Source organism: Ambystoma mexicanum, chromosome 10 (assembly GCF_040938575.1).
Source record: "Ambystoma mexicanum isolate Mex_15411 chromosome 10, UKY_AmexF1_1, whole genome shotgun sequence".
Lineage (NCBI taxonomy): Eukaryota > Metazoa > Chordata > Amphibia > Caudata > Ambystomatidae > Ambystoma > Ambystoma mexicanum.
Window position 1 is genome coordinate 883,315,231 of NC_090932.1, and position 24,684 is coordinate 883,339,914.

At 46.9% G+C, this 24,684-nt stretch overlaps 1 protein-coding gene across 28 annotated transcripts in view; it reads left to right on the forward strand.

The window, feature by feature from the left end:
• Positions 1 to 24,684, forward strand: part of DLG1 (discs large MAGUK scaffold protein 1) — a 2,685,689-nt gene that overhangs the window by 2,420,932 nt on the left and 240,073 nt on the right. For 25 of the 28 annotated variants that reach the window (XM_069618589.1, XM_069618591.1, XM_069618601.1 and 22 more), the window contains one exon: positions 23,678 to 23,719. The exons of the other annotated variants lie outside the window; for them this stretch is intronic. In XM_069618589.1, the coding sequence (XP_069474690.1) occupies positions 23,678 to 23,719 (42 nt within the window). The remainder of the gene's footprint in view (positions 1 to 23,677; positions 23,720 to 24,684) is intronic. 28 annotated transcript variants of the gene reach the window in all.

The following is a 24,684-nucleotide window of genomic DNA, read 5'->3' on the forward strand; positions in this document are numbered from 1 at the left end:
GTGGTGCACTCCTGCCAGAGATTGGCTGATATCCTTCATCAGCTGGGGTTTTCCCGTAATCAAAGAAAGTCACAGATATGCCCGTCTAGGAACTGGCCTTCCTAGGGGTGCGTTGGAACACTACTCTCCAGCAGGTGTTCCCTACGCCCAAGAGGCTTATGTCCCTCTGCAGGGCGTTAAAGCACTTTCTGACCAACACGACCACCTCAGCATGGTGGTTCCAGCCATTCTGGACCTTCTGGACAAGCTACAAAACCATTATATTAAAAAGACAGTCACAAGGGGGCACAGTACAGCACGCTCGCCTCAAGATGAGGCACCTCCAGCTCCACCTGGTGGCCAGTTGGGTCGGACAGGATCCCAATACCACTGCTCCTGCTGCCTGATCTTTGCTGGTGTCTGATGGACGGCAACATGTACAATTCTACTGTTATGTTTTTCCTCTACAAGCAGGGTGGCACCCGCGGTATGGAACTGGGAATGGGCCTTGTCGGAACGGATTTGGATTTCTGTAGTCTACCTACCAGAAGACAGCAATGCAGATGCGAACCAGCTGAGTTGCTTGGCGTTCAGCACCTACGAGTGGGAGTTACACGACGACTCCTTGTTGCCCCTGTTCCACCATTGGGGATTCACAGACCTAGATTTGTTCTCATCCCATCGGATTTACAAATGCCCCGAGTTTGCCTCAGGACAGAACAGGGTCAGGAGTCTATGGACGATGCCTTCCAGGTCTTTTGGCAGGGCCGCAGTTGTTATGCGTTCCTGGCCAGCCTTCTGCCCCCACGGACCCTCCACAAGTTTCAGGCTTCTGTGGGCTGCAGACTCACCCTGATTGCCCCCAACTGACAATCGAGACCCTGGTTTTGGATCTGCTGCAATTGTGCTCCCAGGGTCCTGTCCCAACACGGGATTCCTGACGCAGCAGGGCGAGGGCAGTGGAGCATCCGGACTCGCCCAAGTTGGCGGCCTGGTTCCCGACCAGCTGAGGCTTCAACCTGCTCAATATTCAAATGACAACTGGGACATTCAGCAGGCTAGGAGGCCCTTGACCTGGTCCCAGTATAAGCGTAAATTAACTAGGTTCTGCCATTGTGCTTGTGACAAGGGTCTGGTCCCTGTCACCTGTCCTCTGGATGAAGTACTGGCTTTTTTAGCGCACCTGGCTCGTTCGGGAGTTCAGGTGGATAATTGCAGCACTTATTTGGCAGCCATTGGGACTTACATGAATTCCCCTGAGCATGTTTTCTGTGGCCAACTCGGTGGTAAAGGCCCACCTTAAGGAGTTGTCTCGGCTTTTTCCGCTGGTGCATAGGCCACACCCGGTCTGGGACCTCAATGTGTTGCTGGCAGCCTTGCAGCGCAAGCCTTTTGAGCCGATGGCCTCTGTGAACATCTGCTTGCTGACACTAAAGGTGGTTTTACTGGTGTCTCTCACCTTATCACGCAGGGTAGTGAACTACAGGCGTTGTCCTCGTGCAAGCCCTTCACGACATTTCACAACGACAAGGTCATCTTGCACACTCATCCAAACTTCTTGGCCAAGGTGGTCTCTCCATTTCATCTGAATCAAGAGATCTGCCTGCCGGTATTCTTCACGAGCCTGCAGTCTGAGGCAGCGAGGGCACTGCATTCCTTGAGCCTCAAGAGGGTCCTCAAATTTTCTCTCTGTCGGACGAAATCCTTCAGGAAATCCAAGACATTGTTCGTGAATTTTGGGGGAAATCCAAGACATTGTTCGTGGCTCTCAGGCTTCCATCGCCCGGTGGGTGGTCCAGACCATTTCAGAGGCGTACACGGCCATGGGCAGACCAATTCCTGAGGGGATTCATGCCCATGCGGTCATAGCTAAGGCCGCGGCTGTCGCGTTTCAGAGACATGCTTCTTGGGATGTCATTAGCAAGGCGGCAACTTGGGCCACTCTCTCGGCTTTCTGTAAGCACTACTCACTGGGCACCAGCTTCAGGAGCGACACAGAATTTGGTTTGGTGGTTCTGAATAACCTTTTTGCTTTGTCCAAGATATGAGGCAGGTTATCACAGCTCCACCCTTTGTTCTTGTTCGGTGGAATCACCCTCAAGGATGGAGTAAAAGGGACAGGACATGTGCCTGTCCATCACAATCGTTGTTGGCAGTTCCCCTGATCAGTTTTGAGTAGTACTGCCATTCGGCTGACCTCTGCCCCGGGGGTCCTTCACCAAGCTGATGGCGGTGGTGGCAACAAATCTACAGGGGGGGTGGCAGTGGATTCACATCTACCTCTACCTGGACGATTAGCTGATCAGAGCCCATTCACCCGAACAGGCTCTACAACATCTAGACAGCACCTGGAAATCTCTTCACAGGCTGGGCTTCTCCCTCAACTTCAAGAAGTCCCACATGACACCTTCACAAAAGCTGCAATTCATTGGAGCAGTCCTGGACTCTTCCTTGGGGAAAGCTTCGCCATCCGAGGCAAGGGCTCTCCACATTTCACAGACGGTAAAGAAATTTCAAAGTGCCCCTTCCGGCCTTTGATTTTCTTTGTTTGCTCAGTCTCATGGCATCCTGCATTTTTCTGGTGCCAGAGGCCCATCGGAGGATGACATCCCTTCAGCGTCCAGAGTTTAGTCTCTTCAGGAACAGGAGGCCCATATGAACTGGCTAGAGCTGAAGGCCATGTGGCTGTCTCTTAAGGCCATCCCTGCCTCTCATTAGTGGCAAGATGATCCTCTTTCAAATAGACAGCTCCACCAGCATGTATTACATCAACAAGCAGGGTGGCACCAGGTCTCCTCCTCTATGCATCCTAGCGATCAGCATTTGGGAATGGGCTCTGGTGAACGACATACACTTGATGGCGATCCACCTCCCGTGGGTGTCAAACCTGGAGGCGGACAGGCTCAGCAGGTTGGGTGCGGACAATTACGAGTGCCAATTGAACGATCAGGTCCTTCAAGGGATCTTCGACAGATACAGTCATCTACAGATGAGCATCTTCACCACATGGTACAACAAGAATTTCCCTCAGTTCGCATCCTGGCAGGGACAGGGCCTAGGCTCTCTGGGCGATGCGCTGCAGATACAGTGGAACAGCATGACTGCATATGCCTTCCCTCCCACTCCTCAGGTACACGGGGTGATCTGCAAGATAAGAGAGTCCCGGCACCTCAGTATCATTCTTGTAGCTTCTTTGTGGCCGGTGGGGCCATGGTTCTTTGAGCTACTCAGCTTGTCGGACCAACCTCGATGCACCTTCCACTGGGCCCAGATCATCTACTGTTGCAGCAGGGGGGCACGGTCATCCACACCGCCCTGCAGAAGTTGGCGCTTGAAGCGTGGTTCCTGAACAGGTCACATTAAAGCATCTGCGTCTTTCGCAGGCTAACCTAGACATCATGCAGGGTGCTAGGAGCAATGCTAATAAGAGCCAATACAAAAGCAATTGGACTAGGTTTTGCCACTGGGCATAGTCTAAGGAGATTGATCCTCTTAGGTGCATATTGGACGATGTGCTATCCTTCTCTGCACACCTCACACACTCGGGTGTGCAAATAGACACATGCCGCACCTATCTGGCGGCCATTGGAGCCTAGCGGAACTCGGAGGAGGAAGTTTTCTCATCCTCCAACCCGGTAGTTAAGACATTTGGCGCGCCTCACCAGGCTCTACCCGGCTATCAAGAAGCCACACCACGTGTGGACCTCAATATTGTGTTGGGTGCCTTGGCGTATAAACCCTTTGAGCCAATAGCGTCTGCGGTCATCAGGCTAGTCACCATTAAGACAGCCCTCTTGGTGGGTCTTACGTCTGCACACCGGGTAAGCAGAATTCAAGATTCAGAGCTGTACACAACCTTTCATAGGGACATGGTGGTCCTCAGAACACACCCCATGTTCTTGCCTAAATTAGCCTCTTCATTCCACCTAAATGAGGAGATAGTGCTGCCTACTTTCTTGGCAGACCCCAAGGACGATGCTAAGAGGGTACTGCACTGTCTGAATGTTAGGCGCCTTCTAAAATTCTTCCTGGACAGAACCAAGAGCTTCTGCAAATCTGAGGCTCTCTTTGTCGCCTTCAGTGGGTCAAGGTCAAGATATCGAGCTTCTATGGCCTTCTTAGCAAGGTGAATGGTTTCGGCCATTAAGGAGGTCTATGAGGGGCAGCACAAGCCACTTCTGGCAAATATGCATGCCCACGCTATCAGAGCCAAGGCCACGGCAGTTGCATTCCATAGGCACGTCCCATGGCAGGTCATCAGCAGGGCAGCCATGTGGGCCACTCCTTCGGCCTTCTGCAAGCACTACTCTTTGGATGCTGGATCCAGGTCAAACGCAGCATTCGGGCAGGCCCTATTAAGGAACTTGTTTTCTTAAGGAGGGTTACCTCTCCACCCTGGGGCTACATTCAGTTGTAATCGCCCATACAGTATGGAGCGAAGGGGACGGGACATAGTAGTAATTATAAGTTGCTCACGTTCGTGACTAACGTACTCTTTGCCCATAGTCCCCTTTCCTCCATACGTCCCACCATCCTCCCCCTAATAAAACTGGTCATTAGGCAATGGTAATATTGTCGACGCGTCAATGGGGATTGAGGAGTGGCGCCGGTGGGCTGAGTAAGAAGAGTGCATGCTCCCAGGGCCACGCCCCCGCACGCCTCTAAATTTAAAGGGGAAGAAGAGTTTTTCTGGCGAAAAAGGTTCTGTCTCCCGTCCCAGGCGAGGGACGCCGATACAGTAGGGAGGAAAGGGGAGTATGGATTAGGGTTATGTTAATCACTACGGTGAGTAACGTATAATTAATCTTCCCCACAAGCGTTTCCACTTTGTTCAAGTGGGCAGAATGTAATCACCAATAGCTTGATTTCTTTGCATAGGCCCCAATGGTGTCTGAGCTACGGCCCACTGCATGTTTGGAAGCTGCCAGATGGACCTCTCTTTGCCATAATCAAACGCTGCTGGCTCGGTTCCGGCTGCACCTGTTGAAACTGCTCTCCTCCACACGCTCCACATCCAACACCATACCAGACTTTGCTCCTCCTTGAACCAATTTTCACAAATATGGAATGGATCTTTTGATGAAAGATTGATCCCAACCCCTATGGCTTTGAACCCTTGGACGCTGGAATGGTGATAGAGCTTATGTGGAAAATCAGTCTGTAAGATGTGGCCCTGACTGCTCTGCACTCGAACCTGCATGACGCTGGTGGCCTGGCTACCTTGGCTGAACTTGACTTCATGTAAAAGTTACCAAGCACTCAAAACGTCATCAATTTCTTAAAGAATCTTTTAGTGTGCAATGTATATGATTTGGGTGCAGGGGAGGAATAACCACCCTGACATTGAGCAGTCAATAAAAATACATGGGAAAAGAGCCCAGTCTATGGGCGCTCCTGTCCCCTGCACACCGTAATGCCAGATAACTGGCTACAAGAATTAATCTGAAACATAATTCTGAAAATACACGTACTTCAATTCACATAAACATGTATCTTTAATCTTTTTATTGAAAATTACAACAGTAGTATGTACTAAATGCAACTCTGTAAATGATGCTCAACGCGTTTCGGGGAACCTATCCCCTTCTTCAGTAGCTAAATCTAATACAAAGAGAGAAACGTTACTTATAAATTACATTCTTCAGGGGCGCTTTTGCGCTCGATGAAGATGGCTTCCTAAGTGAGGAGTTCTGCAGCCTGGCATCGCTGCACTGCCAAGATCCTCTTCCACAGGTTGCTAATTACATTGTGGGTGAACTACCTACCCTTCGAGGCACCTGCGTGACAAAACTGCAGTATCGGCCACTTGCTCCTTATCAGGGAAGAGGCTACTGCCCATAACCTTCCTGAGTCTTCGGGCATGTGACGGCTGGGCCTCGCGCTCTGCCTCGATCTGGGAGCTGCTGCCGTCGGATTGAGGGACGCTGCAGGTGTACCGCCTACCCTGTGAGGGACCTGCAAGACAAAGCTGCTGCATTTGGTCCCTCCTCCTTCAAGGGGAAACCGCTTTGGGCACAAAACGGGTGGGTCTCGCGCTCTGTCTCCTTCTGGGAGTTGCTGCCGTCGAGGGATGCCGCGCGGAGACCCTTGCTTGCCGCCCGGATTGCCTGACGACCATAGCAATAGTCGCCGAAGCCTAGGGACACTAGGACTCCCATGCCCATACAGGGGTATATCCCCCGGACCTGCAACACCCCATGTGGCCTCAACTGCGGGGAGATATCGATACGTGGGTGATCACGGGAGCGGCATCAGTCATCAACTGCAAGTGGGTGAGCCTTGTATTACAGCACAAACCCCATGCCAATCTACCACTGGCACTGCCCTGACCAGACCAGACCTGGGGCGTGTGGAGGCCTAACCCTGCGTGCAATGCCCAGATCGGTCTCTGCGCTACTCCCTGCCTGCCAGAGCCCCCACTCTGGCACCTCTAACCCTCCGCCTGCGGACTGCTCTCCTAGGCCAGCCACCACGTGTGGCTAATCCATAATCCTACGTGGGTCCCCTTCTCCTTCTGATACCCAGCTCTGCTGTGCATGGCGACACTGGTCAGCGACTCCTGTGGGGCAACTGACAACCAGGATATCTGCCGCAATACCCTGACAGCACCCGTGCTCACCCCCTTTGTGTCGCTGCACATTCCTACACCTTGGCGACCCAGCGCGCTAGCACCAGCGCATACACTGTTCTACTGTTGGTGGAGGAGGTGGGGGGGACTAAACATCTAACCGGCGTAGCTTGGGGGGCAATCTTCAGCGGAGGTAGCCCGGTCTGTGCCTACTATTGACAGACGTGGGAGACTCCACTCCTTGCTGGCTCCATCTGCTTGTCCGACCATACTATTCTCCCCCCAACCCCCTCCACCCCCCAGGCCGTGATCACCCAGGCTCTGTGGTCACTGGCAGCCCCAGAATTAGCTACTACGCACAACCACATCCGGTCCTCTACATCTCTTCCCCCCCTTTTGCACTGGTGAAACTGCAGAATAACTGTCAGGCCCATTTGCTGTGTCTCAAATGTTAAATGTATTTTTACGCACTTACTCTGCCTGTGCAGACTATTATCGTCTCAGAATTTCAAGGACTCTGAACAACTGTTGTTTTCCCCTTGTCCCCACCCTCTTTGAGTGCTTTGAAACACTTCATGTGTATATGTGCTATATAAAAAAACAATACAATACATGCAATAGCAGGCTGTGTGTCCGCTCTCAAAATGGTTATCCTTCCAAAAATACTACACTATTTCTCGACTATATCATTGTGGCCGCGGACAATATTTTTTGATACACTAAAAGCAGTAATTAATAACTTCATGTGGCACGCTGGCGCAGTTCGGCTTAAATGGGACACCTTAACGCGATCATACTCACACGGTGGCCTCGCTGTTCCAGACTTTGTAAAACACTCGATTGCCGCACAGGCACAGTACGCGGCTTAATGGTTTGACGCAGACTCAAAACATCCACACTAAAAAATCAAACAGCTGTCGGTGGGTTCTCGTGATGTCAGCTCACTGATAACGTGGGGACTCTGTAGCCCTTGACCCCGCCCACACGACAGCACTATCCTTGGGCAAGATATGGAGTATGGTGAGTACCCCCTATTCATATTATAGAAACCTTCCATTGTGGAACTTCTTCCCATCATTCCCGAGCATAAGCAGTGGGCAGCAGACGGATACATGACTATGGGCGACATGTATAGTATGGAATCCTTTATTACCTTTCAGGATTTACCAGACCTCCATGTAGAAAGGCTCAGTGATGGCTACAATATGCAGGGCTCCGTCGAGTAGCAAAACAACCCTTGAAGTAATTATTACTGATATTTGGGAATCTGTGTTTACAGACCCATGCAGTATCCTACAACTCCAGATTTCGACTAATACAATTCAAGGTTCCACACAGATTCCATTAGACCCCAGCCAGATTACATCTATTTTCACACATCCACACCGATCTGTGCCCCAGATGTCATGCTGTTGAATTATTTTTAAATTATTTTTATTATTTGTTTTTGGTAGCAAAAATTTATTTACACCTTTACAAAAATATTTCAAATAGGTAAAAGCAAGTTTACATATGAAAGATCTCAATATTCCATATATAACTCAAAATATAAAATCACAACATGACATAAAACAAATATTACAAATCGTCGCACAATTCATAACACAAATCATAGTGCTATTTCTAGCACCTTTAACTAATTTCCTTACTTGGCGCATCTCACAAACAAGGAGGCAACACCAAGTTAACATAAGGTCACAAAACTTCTAGGATGGGACATTTTCAACAAGCGATGAGAGTTTCTGCATTCAATCCATTTTACTGCTTAAATGAGGAGACAAAGGAACAAGACAAAGAAGTTTAAAAAAAAATCACATCATTACCGATTTCAGCAGTACCCACGTCCCTATAGGTCGCATATCAGGGGACGAATCACAGTGTTGGAAGCACTTCATCCTCCACAATGTGTAGACTGCCATTTAGTAACTGCAGGTCATCCTCAATTATACTCACAAGTCTCACTGTTGCCAGAATGATACACTGTCCCCACATACAGCGCAACCAAACCATGTTGCATTCGTAACAAGAATTATCTCCCAAAAAGGTTCCCAAACAAGTGAGCCTTTGTGGTTCAAAATGCACACAGTACATAAATGGGTGTTCTAGAGTTTCAGACTCCTTCACTCTGGCACAAAACCTACAGTAATCCCAGATCCCGGACTCTTTATAACCAGACCAGTTCCTAATACGGGAGCATGTGTGGATAAGGTCCAGATGGAATCTCATGTAGGTCCTTCTGGCATTCTTATCCGGAAAACACTGTATGCAGCGCAGACGTGGAGTAAAAGCATGTCTGAATTTGGCATACGAGCTAAATGATGGACAACCTGCAATTAAGTCGGAGTGGTGTGCCCATGCGTTTCTAAAGAACCGTAGTTTGGTCGCCCCAGGGGAGTCAATTAGATCTTGCTTGGACATGTTCAAAGAATTTAGGACTTGAGTCATGCGTTTTTGAAAGGCAGAAATGGATGCTGGGTAATCCATATGTAGCATTGACCTAAAGTGCTCATAAAGGGAGTTGGCTGGTGGCGACAGCATTTTCGTATAGGTGTTAAACATATGCCATTCATACTTGTCAGCCAGTGGATGTAGGCCTAGTTTGTGTAGCAAGATGGCGTTCGGCAAGTACCCAGGGAGACATAAGACCCTTTTCCAGATTTTTCCTAGAAGTAGGTTCCGTGTGGGGCCCATGTTCAGCAAACAAACATCCAAGCTGTAGAGTAGAATAGACTCTACTTTCATTATGTTGAAGTGTATTAGAGGCATGAGGGAGTACTTAAAATGCCGGGAGAAAATAATTCTCATCTAAGCAGACAGATGATTCAGTTTGGTTTCTAAGGTTGCTCGCCATTTGCCAACAGACATGCTGTTTGATATATGGTAACCCAAGTATGTAATCTCACCCATGATGTTAATGGGTTTGGAATTCACGGTGTACTTATAACCCTGGGTTTTCTTCTTCACCGTAAAGACTATAATATGGGATTTGGCCGAATTGATTGTCAAGTTGTTCATCTCACAATATTCTTGGAAGAGGTTCAGTTTATTCTGTAACCCAAAGGGTACCTTATCAAACGGGATGACATCATCGGCAAACGCCAACCAGTTCAGGCGCAGCTTGCCCAGACTAACCGGAAATATGTTAGTTCCTTCTCATATTTGCTCAATGTCGGCCAGGTACAGGTTAAAAAGTACAGCGCCCAAATTACATCCCTGCTTCACTCCAATTCCGGTAGGAATGCTATCAGATAGAAGGCCCTCTGCGTTAATACGAACCCTGTATGAAGTGTTTTGGTGAAGTCCCGCGATTATCGCTACCAGATGGGAAGGAATTCCATAGGACAACATTTTCCGCCAAAGACTGGTACGAAGGACACTGTCAAACGCAGATGATAGGTCTAAAGATGTCATATAGATAGGATCGTTGGCCCGGGTGCGTGAAGATGTTAACAAGTGGGCAAGAATCGACACGTTTAGCTGTGTACCCATTGCCCTACGGAAGCCCACCTGGGCTTTGGATAGAATTCCAGCGGTGGTGATAAATTCCTCCAGTTCACACAAAACTAAGCAAGCAAAGATTTTTGCCGCGATGTCAATTAAGGCAATGGGCCTAAAATTGACAGGATCGTTTGATAAATCAGTTGGCAGCGAGGGAGCAAAAGTGCGGGTCGTCCTTGAAAACGCAGGGCGGCAACCCATAAGGTCCTGCAGCTTTGGAGAACTTCAATTGTGCAATTGCCCAAATTACATATTTGAGTGCCCAAGGGCATTTGGCGGGAAACTGCAGCTGAAGTTTGACAGACTCCAGCCTGCTATGCTGTGCAGGCAATTCGTATTTCTTTCCAAAGGAGGACTGCCATTGGGAACCAGATATAGTCGCAACCATGCGCTTATCAACCTTGCCAACAGGGTTTCTTGAAATGGACCACATTTCCCTGATGTTTCGCTTACATAGATGTTCAATCATGTGTTGGTTTGCAAAGTTATGGGCAGCATGATGCACCTCCTTCACCTTTTTCTTATACCGTGACACAATTAAATGTTTTACTATCTTGTATGAGGCAACGTTGTCATGGGAGCGTCTTGCCATCCGAAGCTCACGATTTTTCTGATTTGTTTTTTTTTAGGGCGGCAACATCTGACGAGATTGTGCAGACAACATTAGGTGCATCTTTATGAAGTAATTCCTTGGATAAGCTCACCTGATGCCCATGGATCATCAGCAGATTAAGTTTGTTGACTTTCTCCATAAAGACCGCGGATGACTGGTCGTCATAAGGCACCACCAAGTCCCTGTTGACTAAAAAACATTCTTCGACATGTACTAGGCTGCCATCTTACTGACAAGGCATACCTATTGCTTTCCACCAGTACAACAGACAGCGCAGCTTTATTCGGCTTGACTATGATGTGGAGCCTCATACTCAACATACTGTGGTTGCCCAAGCCCACCCTCAAGATTGAAATGGGGTCGAGCAATCCAGAACATGCTGCCGATGCGAGCACGTAGTCAATTAATGAAGAGGAGTTACCACGCTGCCAAGAAGCGTTAAGACTGTGGGTCGCAGGTGAAATTGGATAGATACCCCAGGCTTCAAAAAACTTGCCCCATAACTTCCCTCTCCTACGGGACTGCAATGCATATGAGTCTGAGTGATAAGACAACATCATGTTTCCGTCTAGATCCAGACATGAGTTAAGGTCCCCACCAATTAAAATTTCATGCTTTGGAAAAAGCAGTGAGACATTAGCTAGAATACGATTAGCTCTAAGGCTGAGTCCAAAAAAACAGCACTGGGATTCCAATCGATTGAAAGCAGGAGAAATGATTGAAGCTTACTACCTGTCATAGACATTTCCACCATTATGCAGGTGTCGGACTTGTACAATAACTGTGCTGTGGCATTCAAACTATTTTTAATAAGAATGGCAAGGGCCATCATTTCCTGCAGCAGTAGAATTTCAGGAATGTGGCAGACCCCAACACGTTCATGCCATACCGTGAGATTTCTCACGCCACAACAGTTCCAGGATGCCACAGCAATACTCGATGGTTATGAATTTGAAGATTCTACTTTCATAGAGGCCGCCACTTTAATCGGGGGCTCCAACCATGATAAGCCACTTAACGCCTGAGTCAGCGAGGCGAGTGGCTGTGATAGTTCCTTAGTATGGGACTCGTATGGTGCCGATGCTGGAGCTCCCATAGGCCGGTCCTTGGGTACAGGCGTAACAAAGTCTAAAAACGACTATGCACTCTCCATGTTCCTGAACAGGTACGGGAAGAGATACAGGGACTCGAAGTCATCTTTAAAGTCCAAAATTAATTTTGTAATTATTTGGGATTGGACTTTACTCTGTGGTTGTTGTGAGGTGCTAATTTTACCCATCTAGGTCCTTACTTGCCAAATTTCGTAGTGAGGGGATCTGATAAAAGGTGTTCATCAAGAAGGACCTATTAATCCGTCCTGTTCCATTGATATCAGGATTGCTTACCTATCCAAGTATTTGGTTCATCTCTTTAGGAGTCTATAAGAAAGACAACGTGTCGATAAGAGATGCTGCTAGGTTCTGCTTCCTAGTTGCATCCTCCTCAACATCATATGTGTCATAGCTCGCCAAATTGGGGAGTGCCCGCGAGTCCGATACCTTTGCGACACTCCTCGTATTTTGCTGCAGCGAAATAGGCGACTTCCTGTGAGACAGGACCATTTGTACACCCCTCACTGTTTAACACCGGAGGCAAAGTCCTGTTTACTTTTTTAGGAGGATTCGGGCGGCATGCCTCTTCCAGAGGCAAAACGGACACCTTTTTGCTTTCGATACTTGGAAAAAAGCTATGTAGCTGAGATTGGGACTGATCAGTAAGTGTCCCAGGAGGTTTTGGGGTCAACACCTGCACGTTGCCACTTTTCAGTGCCTTAATCTGTAGTTGTTTCTTACTTTCCTCATTCAATTCCAGGAGGTTTAGTGCTAGATCATCCATGCTCACAACCGCTTTGCAACTCAAAGCAGGCACCACTTCCTTAAAAGATTGAGGGAGAATCTCCATCATACCTTTTTGTTTGTGCTTTCTTCTGGTTGGTTGTGGCGAGATCTAGCTGTTTTTGTGCTCTCAGAAAGGACTTCTTCGCCTTACGGGAGATGATCTGCTTCCCCCCTTGACCTGTGCTTCCCACACCTGGCTCGCGTGACAACAATGGAGCTTGAGGCTCAGAGCTAACCTGTGAGTCGATGTCAGTCAAAGCAGATGGACTGTCCGGAGGGGGAGGAAGGCCATGTGGCAGTCCTCATTGCTCCACATGAAGACTCAGAAGTCACAAGGGATTGGGATTTAGGGACTACATTGAACAACAGTTGTTCTACCTGGAGCAAACGATCATGATGAAGTTTGGCTACCTCTAAAGGTCGTTAGACTCATTGCTGCCATGCTCTGTTACGATCATGTTTGCTCCTACAGCACTTGCGAGTATAATCCTTGTGGTAGATAAGCGTTGCTTGCCACATTGTCCGTTTGGGTTCCCTGAGACTGTGTTTCAGACGTTGGTAATGCAGGAATAGCAGCTGAGGCAATACTTGCCATCATTTTTTCAAATTGAGAGAAGTAAAACAATTTCGATTGCTCCTCAGCCAATATAAAGCCTTCTAGTTTGGTCATTTTTTCTTTCGTAAATGCCAGGGAGCCCTGCATTTCCCCTATGGAACAATGAGTCAGTTTGTGACCCTTGTCAAGAAGGTTAAGTATTCTCGAAATCACTGGAAAATTAAAGGGGTCATGCGGAAAAATATCAGACGGGGAGTCCTCCGTTGTCGATGATGACCTTACGTCCCCTTTAGGAGCAACAAGACCAACACCATCTTTCTCTGATGCCTGAGCCCCCAACGCGGAAGGCAAAAAGGACCCCATAGCCTCTGAATATATAGCATCATGATTGCTAAGACCTAAATTCACACTCCCACCCAAACCCTGAGGTACTATGCCTGGGGAGTCCCTTCCAGGTTCACCAAGATCTTTCAAACTGGGTTCATCGGGAAGGTGGAAGTGTACTTGTTCACGAAAAGGATAGGGCCTAGAAGCAGGTGAGGAAGGACCAAGGGAAAGGCGTACCCGTTTCCCTAGCTCACTCATAATCTTTGGTGCAAGGATCGATGTATCAGAGACATGCGCAAAGCCCTCATGAGCTTCCTTTGGTGTACCATTACAATCGTGTACCTGGGGGTAATCACAAGCTATCTGCCCATCATTCTCGTTGGCATCCTGGACAGAAAATGATGATCGTTTGTGGACTGGAGGTACCACCTTTACCAGAGACTCCATTCCAGGAGCCGGACATGTCAATGGGGGTAAACAGGGTGCCCCCTCTTGGTCAAGTGGCAGGGCACCTCAGGTGTAGATATCGACATCGAAAGTAATGATTTTTTACTGGGAGGTAGCAGGGGTAAAGTGCTGTTAAGCAGTTTGTTCACTGAGCTCTTCGCAGAGGCTTTAGATGAATTGCCAGCCTTGTTTCCACTTCTCAGGGCACGGCTCATGATCTGGTTCAAGACAGCAGATGTTACCAAATGTCTTACACAGAAGCAACCGTCAAACCCACAAAGGCTATCACAACTAAAGCTGGCGCTAATACTGCATAGAGGGAAGCAACCACACTCCAACAAATGCCACCACAAGCCAGCTTTCCAAGTTTCAAAGTTCCCACCCCAACATCCCCACTCCCAATTTTGTGGACAATAAGTGGTAACAGGGAAACAGCATGAAGTGCAGCAGTCACGGCAAAGGGGTTAATCTGTGAGGATCAAAAGGCTCAATAACCCCCAATCTCCTTTTGACTCATTTGTGATTGTAGGAGTGACAACAACCGGCTCATGTATGCGTTGATGACGTTCGCCCACACATCACGTTTTCAAAAGCAAATAGACTTCATTAAGTATGTGCTTGGTGATAGCACTCCAGGGTTCAAAGGCTCAAGAGGCCCACAGTCACTCTCTATGCAAAGTATCAATTCTGGCACTCAACAGTTCCTATACACCAATCATGCGCATCATGGCCTACCCCCTAGGGTTGAAAGGCATAAGGCCCGCAGTCACCCTAAATGAGGGAGCTCTAGTTCACACGCTCACAACAGCACCCCCGGCTTGGAGGCACACAACCCAACGGTCACCCACTGTCCGGAGTGCCTGGCTCAAGCACTTGAGGAAGAGTATGCACCAGTCAGGGTTCAAAGGCCTAGGGCCCACAGTCACTCTCTATGAAAGGTCTCTAATTCACACACTATTCCCAGAACTCCGGGGTTCAAAGGCTCAACGCCCGTAGTCACCCTCTATTTGGAGTATACGGTCGAACACTTGGTGAAGGATGTGTGCCAGCCACATGAGACCCAGCTGCCCTTCCAGGTTCAAAGGCCTGTCGGCCCGCAGTCACCCTCTGGGCAGCTCTGGTTCATACATACAGTGAGCCCAGTTGGCTGAAGCGAGAACTCCATATCAGTGTTACCTGGTTCAAATTCCCGATTTGCCCACAGACGTCCTATTCAGGGGTGAGCTGATTAATCACTGGAGATACAGGTTCATCAAACACCAGATTAAGCCCTGCCTTCTGTGATGCCAGGGCTCAATTGCTTGCCGTCGCCCTCAATACACAAAAAAGGATCAAAATATACAGTAGGGTTTGGTTAATTAAATTACGTCGTTGCACCTAGATATTCAGGAGGGCCTACTCCGACGGCTAGCTTGTCCCAAAACGGCAATCTAGCACAAGGAGTAGCAACACCTGTGAGCCCTCTTGCTTACAACAACCTCAAGTACCAGTACCCCAGTATAATATAGAGACAGATTCAAAACCGGGTGCACAGAGCAGCAGCATAATCGAAATGCGCTCTTTAGGCTCTGCAAAGTTTCTAGTCCAGATTGACGCCTCACATGGACGTACGATCAGTTCCCAGGGATCCAAAAGAGTCAACAGTATTCAAAAGGAAAGAAAGGGGAGAGGATTGCAGCGAACCATGCCACGCCACTCTTATCTGCAACGGCTCCAATCTTAGTAGTTCCTCAGATTGGGGCAAGAGATTAGTTCCAATAGCAGTAGCATGAGACACGTAGCAAAACATGTGAGACAGCAGATTGCAACATTCGTAGTAGAGGGCAAGGTAGAAAAGGCCAAGTCAATTTTCCATGATAGGGCAGCATATGTCTTACTGATAGTCCATGAGTGGCCCCAAAGCACCACTGCTCCACCAAACACCTAAAACACTGCTGGGCGCTCCGCGCATGCGCAGTATTTATGTAGGTTGTATCTCGAGCCTGGAAGCGGGCTGGAGGCGGTCTGCAAGCAGTCAAAGAAACAATGAAGGGACAAGAAAATGTTCTCCCTGGTCCACGGAGCAAGCTGAGGTAGCACCTTCACCTAGTAACACCTAACACACTGCTGGGCACAATTCCGTAAGTTGGCAAGCCTTTGAGCGATACTCGCAGTTTGATGTGTATTGTTATGGCTTCGCCCCACCTTCCCCATATGGCTGCGAACCGTCATATGGGCATCAGATATTGAGGAACGCTGGTCATTACTGCAACCCATAAACTGTAAACCTAGAGACATATGGCACCCCTTCCGCAATTACCTGTTATCAGCTCAGAATCGGGAACAAGATGCCCAAACCCCACCTATCGGCTAAAGTTTCCTCTGCCCCCAGCGCCAGACTCCTCGCACTACCTATTGGTGCATTTTTGTTTACTGCATTACATGTTGTAATCGCTAAACATTTAACACCTGCGACCGAGATGTAATATATCCACTGCTGTTGATACTGATTACTTTTATATCTGTTGTAATGTAAAGCACTCAATAAACAAAGTTTAAAAAGAAAATGATATTCTTCACAAAAGCTTTCATTGGCCACCAATATAATTTATCTTCACCTGGGTCACTATCAGGTTCAGTACAACTGGTACACCAATTGGACATGTACACCTTTAATACCCAATATGGCGGGGGTGTTCACTAGTAGTAGCATTATTTGACGTGACTATACCTTAGACAACACCCATGTTACTCTGAGTTTAAGTGACCCTGAAGGTCCCAATAATATCCATTTAGTCATACCTATTTCAAATTCCTTTGGGTGGATGTAAGTAAAGATGGTCCACTAGCTCACAACTGCATCAAGTGCAGACTTCCTTTTTCAGATACTGTAGAACAAATGTCTAAACCTATGTGTCACCAAATTGCGGAGAACATCACCCAATATTTCATGTATGCCTACCTTCAATTGTGTCCTCAGGGACAGATCAATAAGCAACTGTTGTTCCACAGGCCCCTGTCTCTTCCATTCTGTAAGTGGTTTGTAATTAAGAAGAGGGTGTATGTGTGAGTGGTGGTACATATATAGATAACCACCAACACTTAAACCAAGGTCATATGACTGAGTGTAAAAACATCCCTTACCTATACGGAATTTATGCTGCTTCTCTACTCTTGAGAAATGTTTTCTAAACTGCATGAAGCCTTCAACTCAAATGCTCCCTATGGAGACTCTTAGGTGGAACAACGAGCCAGTCACGTGACTATTTGAAGACAAGTAGAGAGTGCACATTCACACAGTGAATAACTCTGCGGCCATCTTTCAAAAGGGCCTTGTATCTTTAAATAATGTTCATTACCACGATTAATATGTATAAATTATTCTCAATTGGGAAAAATGTTACGAAATATCTCAAAACATGAGTCTGTTAGATTTCGGAAATACTGATCACGTGACTATTGAATGACGAGTGGCCAGTGTGCTATTTCAGAAAACTGTATCTAAACCCAATGGAGATCCTGAAGCCGTCGGCCCGACAAAGCCTTTGGTCCAGTATGACCTGACTGTCCTCTTAAAGGGTGTCCGGTGAAAGGGTCAAATACATTGTTTTGAAATACAATAGTTTTCGAAACAAAAGGACCGAAGGAAAAAAAAAGTCGAATGCCTTTTTTTAAATGTATTTTTTTTTTGTTGCTTTCGTATAGGAAACCTCCCTCCCCCCCCGCAAAAAAAAACGCACATTCGACTTTTTATTTCTCAGTCCTTTTGGTTCAAAACTATTGCATTCGACCCTTTCACCTACAACCATCTTAAAGCAGGTCTCCACTGCAGGCTCTATGGTGGCTATCTGCCAGTCCTTGTCCCCTGGCAGGCATAGCAAAAAGCATGCCTCCTGTGCTGAAGGGTCTTTGCCTCTAGTAGCCTGGCACTTTGGACAAGTAATGCAAGCTGCACACTTGCCGAATACTCTCACAAAATGTGCAGTGTCACCTCGAAGGCTTACTTTTGCCCAAGAAGAGAGAGGTTCAACTCCTTGGCAGAAGACTGCAAAGAGGCTGCTCACCAGATTTTACAGACGGGCCTGGGTACGACCCATTGCCTCGCCCCTTGCACTGTTACAGTGCTCAGGAGGCTGTTGTGGAGGAGAAAATCTGGCCTGCCCCGAACATCCAAATGAAGTGTCTCAGCATTCTCATTTACTAGGATAACCTTTTAGATCTAAAACTAATGAATCTCTGGAGATGCGTAAAACTTCCAAAAACACAGCAAAATCCATAGATTTTCCTGATCAATGGCTCAATAAACCAAGAATCTGCCCTTTTGGCCGTTCACCACCTCTGCTGATGCAGAGGTCAGGCGCCCTCTGGTAAGCAAAACTGGCCTTCTGCCACACCAGAGCAGAGGCAGGGTTTCCCTGAGAAGCATTGTTGCCACCACCATTGTTGCCTCTGCTTGTTATTGCAGGCTTTTCCCTCTCTTCTTTGGTGGGTGGAGGAATCTGACCATGTTAGTCAGGGAATGGAACTCACCACTTCAACACCTTGGCCTTAAAAGTGTTGTCTCAGGGATACCTTGGCCTTAAAGGTGTTGTCTCAGGGATACCGCCCCCATCTTATGCTCTTACTGCTTCCCACCCCTGGACCCCCTATCCTCCTCTTGGAGGTTTAACAGTTCCTGGTGAAAGTTGCTATAGAACTATTTGGATGGGGACAAAGGTTGGTACTCCCTTTATTATTTGTTCCGGAAGAAAGATGGGGGTCTGCATCACTCAAATGCATCTCTCAAATGCTTCAGAATGCAGCGGCCAGAACAATTCTCTGCCCCCCCGGCACGTATGCATATGTCACCGCTCCTGAAACAACTACACTGGCTTCCAATTGAAAAACGAATATTGTTCAAATCCATGTGCCAGGTGCATAGTTCCTTTTACAGGCTAGGAGGTGAATACCTTCAAGAGAAATGTGTCCACTATGTTCCTGCTCGCACCCTCCAGTCCCAGGCTGCCTTATTATACCATCTGTCTCCCATATCGGACGGACCAGGACCGGCGGCCGTGACTTCTCTGTGGCTACTGCCACTGCATGAAACCAACTGCCCTGGGCACTGCGTACGACCTCCAACCATCTGGCGCTTCGGCTGGCCCTGAAGACCTTCTCTTCTGAGGTTCTCTTTCATCTGTTGTTCTGGACCTTTCCGCCTCTGCTCAGCGCCAAGATGCCCTAGGGTGTACGTGCACTTTATAAGAACATTTAACATAACATAACCTTCATCTGTGGCTCCTGAATTTGTACCTGCACAAGGACAAATTTATGAAGGCGTCCCTGGCCTAGATCTTTCATGTCACAGAACAAGCTGGTACCACTAGATGCATGATTCTGTAAGGCTATCCCTCCAAGACAAAGGAAGTATCTGAGGTTTGTGGTTGTGAATGTCCGTTAACAGTTCAATGCCCTCCTCTGCATTTTGCCCTTTCCTTGGCTCGAAGGGTCTTCGCCAAGCTGTTGGCTGTGGTGGGCCTCATCAGACCCCGGTCTTTCCCTAATCGAAAGATTGGCTAATTTGAGTCTGCACTCAAGGACTGGTGTCAGCCCACTTGCACCACACGTTTCAGGTACTGCTGCACATCTTGGGATTCTCCCTCAATTTCAAGAAATCTGGTGAACATCCTTCAGATGGTACACGTCTTTAAATACCAGAGTCCTTTCCTGGCCTTTGCCTTTTTGCACCACCTAGCTCCTAAGGCATCGTACACCTTTGCGGGTGGCCGACACCTGGATCCGCGTGAGCTTGTTCCAGTAGCTGCTTCACTGTCATTGGTCGCTATTACAGGGTGACATCAGACCTCTAGCAGGTCTCGAAAATATCACAGGACATACTGTGGTGGGCTTGCAGAGACTAACTGCTGTGGGGAGAGCCTGGTTGCTACAGTTTCCTCATTTGACAGTTATTATGGATGCTTCCCTGAAAGGTTATGGCGCTCATCTGAATGATGTGGCAGTGAGGAGACTGTTGTCCCCGTCTGAGGCATGGGAACACATCAGTCTGCTGGAACTGCGGGGTGTCACGATGACCCCGACTGCTTTTATTCAAGTGTATCCAGATTCTGACAGACCGCCTCTGCATGAGACTTTGATGTGGTGGTGCGGCCTCTTTCCTTACTTTGTCTTCTCGAATGAAAAGGTGACTCTGTGTTAGTCAACCTTCTTCCCAAGGTTGTCGGGGTTTCTTCCAGTGGGCTACCAGCTACTTCTGTCCTGCAGAGGGTTGTCCCTGTTTAAGACATCTATTAGTCAGTCACTTGGGCTTCCCTATACACATACACCCAAAATTACAGGTTGATCTTTTTTTAAAAATCTGGTTGGTCACCTGCTTTGTTCTCGAGGCTCATGAGTTTTCTGGTATAGGTGGTGGTTTCCGCTCTACTCCTTCAAAGCTTTTGTATTGCTTTGGGAGTCTATCTAAGATGTGTAATCTGTAGGAGGAAGTGTAGTACAGTAACAAATTACTTGCCTTCGGTAATTTTCTTTATGCTGGATTAGTTCTTCCTCCCACAGATTCCTCATTGCCCTCCCAATCTGTACCCCTCTTGCAGAGCTCTTACATCTCGAGTTACACTGCCTTCCTTCAGCTACTAAATGCAGGGGATTAAAGAAATAGCAGTGGTGGAACCAGCTCCATATACACTGCCCTTGATGTTGCTTATGCAGTCATGGGCACCGACGTGCGGACTCAGTCACGATGCAAGTTAAGTCATTTGTACTTCTATATAGTTCTAGTAGTCCTTGTGTCAGGGTTGTGGGTATGACACTGTCAGGGGGAATCCGGGGACCTCTCTCAGCCTAGGTAGGTGGCCTACTGGAGCAATGTCGGAGCCGGACCTGCTACAAAGGTGGTGTGAGGGAGGCCCCTGTCCCTGGTTCTTCAGAATTTGTAGTTGTGCATGTGCATTGGTACTCCACTCCCAATTCTGGTGCTGAGCAGCCTCTGTCCTTGGTAGGTTTCTTTCTAATCTTTCAGGTTGCTCCTAGGAGGCAGCGCTATCCAGAAACAAATGGGAAGTATGAGCAGCACAATACACCCGAGTCCACAATCAAGACTCAGCCTGCACCAGAAGGAAAGGAGTTGTTGCTCTAATGATGGACTATCCTCCCTTTCCCCCCATAGGTATCAGGTAATATCCCCATAAATAAGGTTGCCATATATATGGTCGCCGGGAAATGGCATAGACAACATTATTTACGGGGATAATTTATGGGGTAAATGGGAGCAGGGGTGTCCCCCGCTCCCTTTAAAACAAATATGGAGGTTGCAGGGGTGTCCTCCACAGGTTCCATGGGTTAATATCGCTGCAAAAAAGGGTGACATTCTTGTATGGCCAAATCTTTGCAGGGATATTAACACATGAAACCCCCCCACCCCCATATAGAAGCTGAGTGGGCGACCCTACACCTACCATAAGCACCTAGGTGTGCTGCAGGGGAAAAGTGACGACAGAGTTGGAATAAGCAGAGAGCTGCACAGCAATGCAGGAGACTAGGGAAGGCACCCCAAAACCCTTGTGGGTAGTGACTTACCTTATGCATGAGAAGAACAGAGGACAAACGATACAACAGACAGCATAGCAGGCTGGAAATAAATGGAGGCTGAAAAAGGATGGAGGTAAGGACCCTTGTAAGCATTTCCAATGGGAATTCCAGCCCACATGTGGAAGAGATGGGAGGATTTGCAAATAGACACACTAGAGATTGGCCAAGGGAAACAGTTGCCCCAATACCCAGTGGAGGCCCAAGGACGTTTCTAGACGGGAAGGGGAGGGCCATATAAACCCTGGAGACACTTTGCTGTGAAAGGTGCTCAGCTGAGGTTTAGAGGAGATGAAGGACCAAGAGACCAGAGTGGGGTGTGCAGCAGATGGAGGAGGACATGGAGGAGAGAATTGGTGTGTTAGTGAAGGTAAGTTGCTTTGATTCAGATTGGTTCTATATGTCGGAAATGTGAGAGTAAGAAAGAAAGAGTGAGACAAAGCAAGAAAAAAGAATATAAGTATGAAGTGGAAAAAGGAGGGGGGTAGAGGTGTAATGAGACTAGGAGAGAGGAGAGTGGAGATAATTGATTAGATCAGAAGGGGAGGCGGGAGGAGTAGTATCAAGAGGGAGATTGAGAAAGGGGAGATATGAGGGAAGTGATGAGACTAAGAGGGGAAGGAGGCTAGAGAAGGTGGTGTGAGAGGCAATGATGTAGTGTAGTGTCAGGAGAGAATGAGAATGAGGATAAGGACTAAAAGTTCTTCACAAGTGGAAGGGTGCGACACTCCATTCAGGCTACCCTGGTTTACATCACCTAGAAAGTCCCTGAGGGAGAAAGACAGATAAGGCAACAGCCTGAAGTCTTCCCACAATTCGGGTCAGCCTATACAGTAAGGGTACCCTAGCTATAGTTCACACATCTTATATCAAGGCTTTGGGGGGGTTAGGGTGCATGGGTAAGGCCAGTTGGCACCATCTTCAATGTTGAGGGGGCAGCGTAAAGGGATCACCCATAGTCTCTGGGCCCCAATTGCTTCTTTTTGTATCTTTTGTAAGAACTGAAAACGTTTTGATTTTGTTTCATAAATAATTGACTAGGTGGTCAGAACCTGTATGTGAAAAGACCCAGGGCCAGAAAATGTTGACCCTTAAGTCCAGAATATTTTCTTTGTGTCCCAGCAGTGAAGGATATATCAGTGCAATAGCAATTATAAATGCAGGCCTTTTGAAGAGATATTTTCGACAGTTCCCTTTCTGTGTTTAATATCTTAGTAAAAAGAAAAGTCTGATCACGTGATTCTCTAGTTGTAGCAAAAGAATCATTTGATGTCATGTTAGTAATGACTTCCAAGGCAAATTGTTCCCAAAGCATTACTTATGCAACATCTAGGCAGTTTAATGTGTACCTCTCTTTTGTATATGCAGATGTTAGTACAGATAAATTGAGTTTGTCACTCAGCTCATGCACTAAAATCAATGTGTTTTATATGTTTTAAAAGTGACCTCCACCCAGTGTTTCTACATTATTCCACCCTAAGGTGTATCGTTATTTAACTCTTGCCCTGCTCTATAAAGTGAAATTCTTGAACCGTGTCCTGGGCTCCATTTCTGTACTCCCCAAGCCATTTGCAATGCAAGCCGCCTGTATCAGTGTCACTTGAGAGAGAAATCTTGCATGGGTATTTTATCAGAGATTCAAGACTTCCCTATTTGGCCATAATATACCAAGGAGCGCCAAATCCCCAGTGTACCTTGTGCACATAGCTCCTATTTTCATCCCATCTGTTAAGTATTTTAACCATATCAATGTCACCACTTACCAAAATGTGTGTTGATCTTGCTATTTCACAGCAAATTTCCTCCAAAAGTTATATTATCGTTGAATAAAAAAGTGAGTACATTCTACAATCCCTATCCAAACACAAACCTCAGCTTCTTACAAATTAAATGTGTTTTGATGCTGTAATTGGCCAGAAATTAAAGTGTATCTTTACAAAGGACTTTCCGTTTGAAATCTAGTCTTAAGGCAGTTGTTGATGCCAAGGAGAAAGTTTGATGTGAATTCAAAATCATATTTTCCATTTGTTTGGTGATTTATCCAATGGAAAACAAAGCGGTTGTATATAGCAGTGGTTTATTTTTAAGTGTTATTGTAACTTCTTGTCAGTTCATTTGTATGTTCTTTTTTAATTTCAGTTGACCTTTACATTTTATTTTATGTTTTTCTGCTTTTTTTTAATCTCTCTCTTTGGCAAGCATTTTGTTTATTTTTCCTCATTTGATTTTCCATTGTATTGCCGTTTCAGAGCATGTAACATCTAATGCCAGTGATAGTGAAAGTAGTTACCGTAAGTGTTTTAAGTTCCTTATTTACTTTTATCACAAATCATTTCATTGTTTTGTTTTTCCTGCACATTTTAGTTTATTATTTAATTGTTTCACATGTTAAATACTCAATATGTACGGCACCTTTTTTCACATTTCATTCTAAACCGGAATGATTCAAATGCTATATTTATCTCATTGCTTGTTTTGCAGATTTTTGAAAAATTACCATTTTGGAGTTTAAAAAACCATTTGTGGGTGTTTAACCTGATTACATTTGAATCATTATTGGTAAAAGAACTTACTTTAGTAAACCTCCCGGGCACGTTTGATTCTGTACTCCCATTCAAGGTGTTGGATTGCTTTGGTGGAAACTTGTATGGTGGTTCTTCTTTTCTTTGCTATCTGAATGAACAGCACAATTGTTTGACTGTAGCAATCCATTTTCTACCTTGGCATCCCAGTACTATGATGACCTAGGTCAACCATAACAAATCACTGATTTATCATTGGCTTATGTTAAATGCGTCGGTGTTCTGATCAACTACCTTCTGGCAGAGTGCCCTCCACCAGTGATGATATTTTTGTGTTGTCAGCTTGGAGCAATACTAATTTCAAGTCAAATATTCCTTGCAGCAAAAATTCAGCGTATGTAAAAATGCTGTTCATTGAATTCTAGCATCAGTTTGACAAAACCTGGAATTGTGACCAACAAAAATTTAAATAAAACCAAGCGAAGGGGTGCTGTTGTGTGCCAACTAAGATTGCCGCATAACTGCCGAGCTGTGCACTACTGCAAAAGCCTTTTCAGATCCTGTGACTGGAGGACCCAGAATCAATAAATATAAGCAGCACTCGACATTGGAACATCCCTGCTCCATAATACGCCTTTCGTCAGCACTTGCATCCCTCGGGAGAGCTGTAGAGACCACCGGGTTGTGGGCCTGCTGGTCTCATACGCAATGACTGATTGTGATGCTTCGCGCTT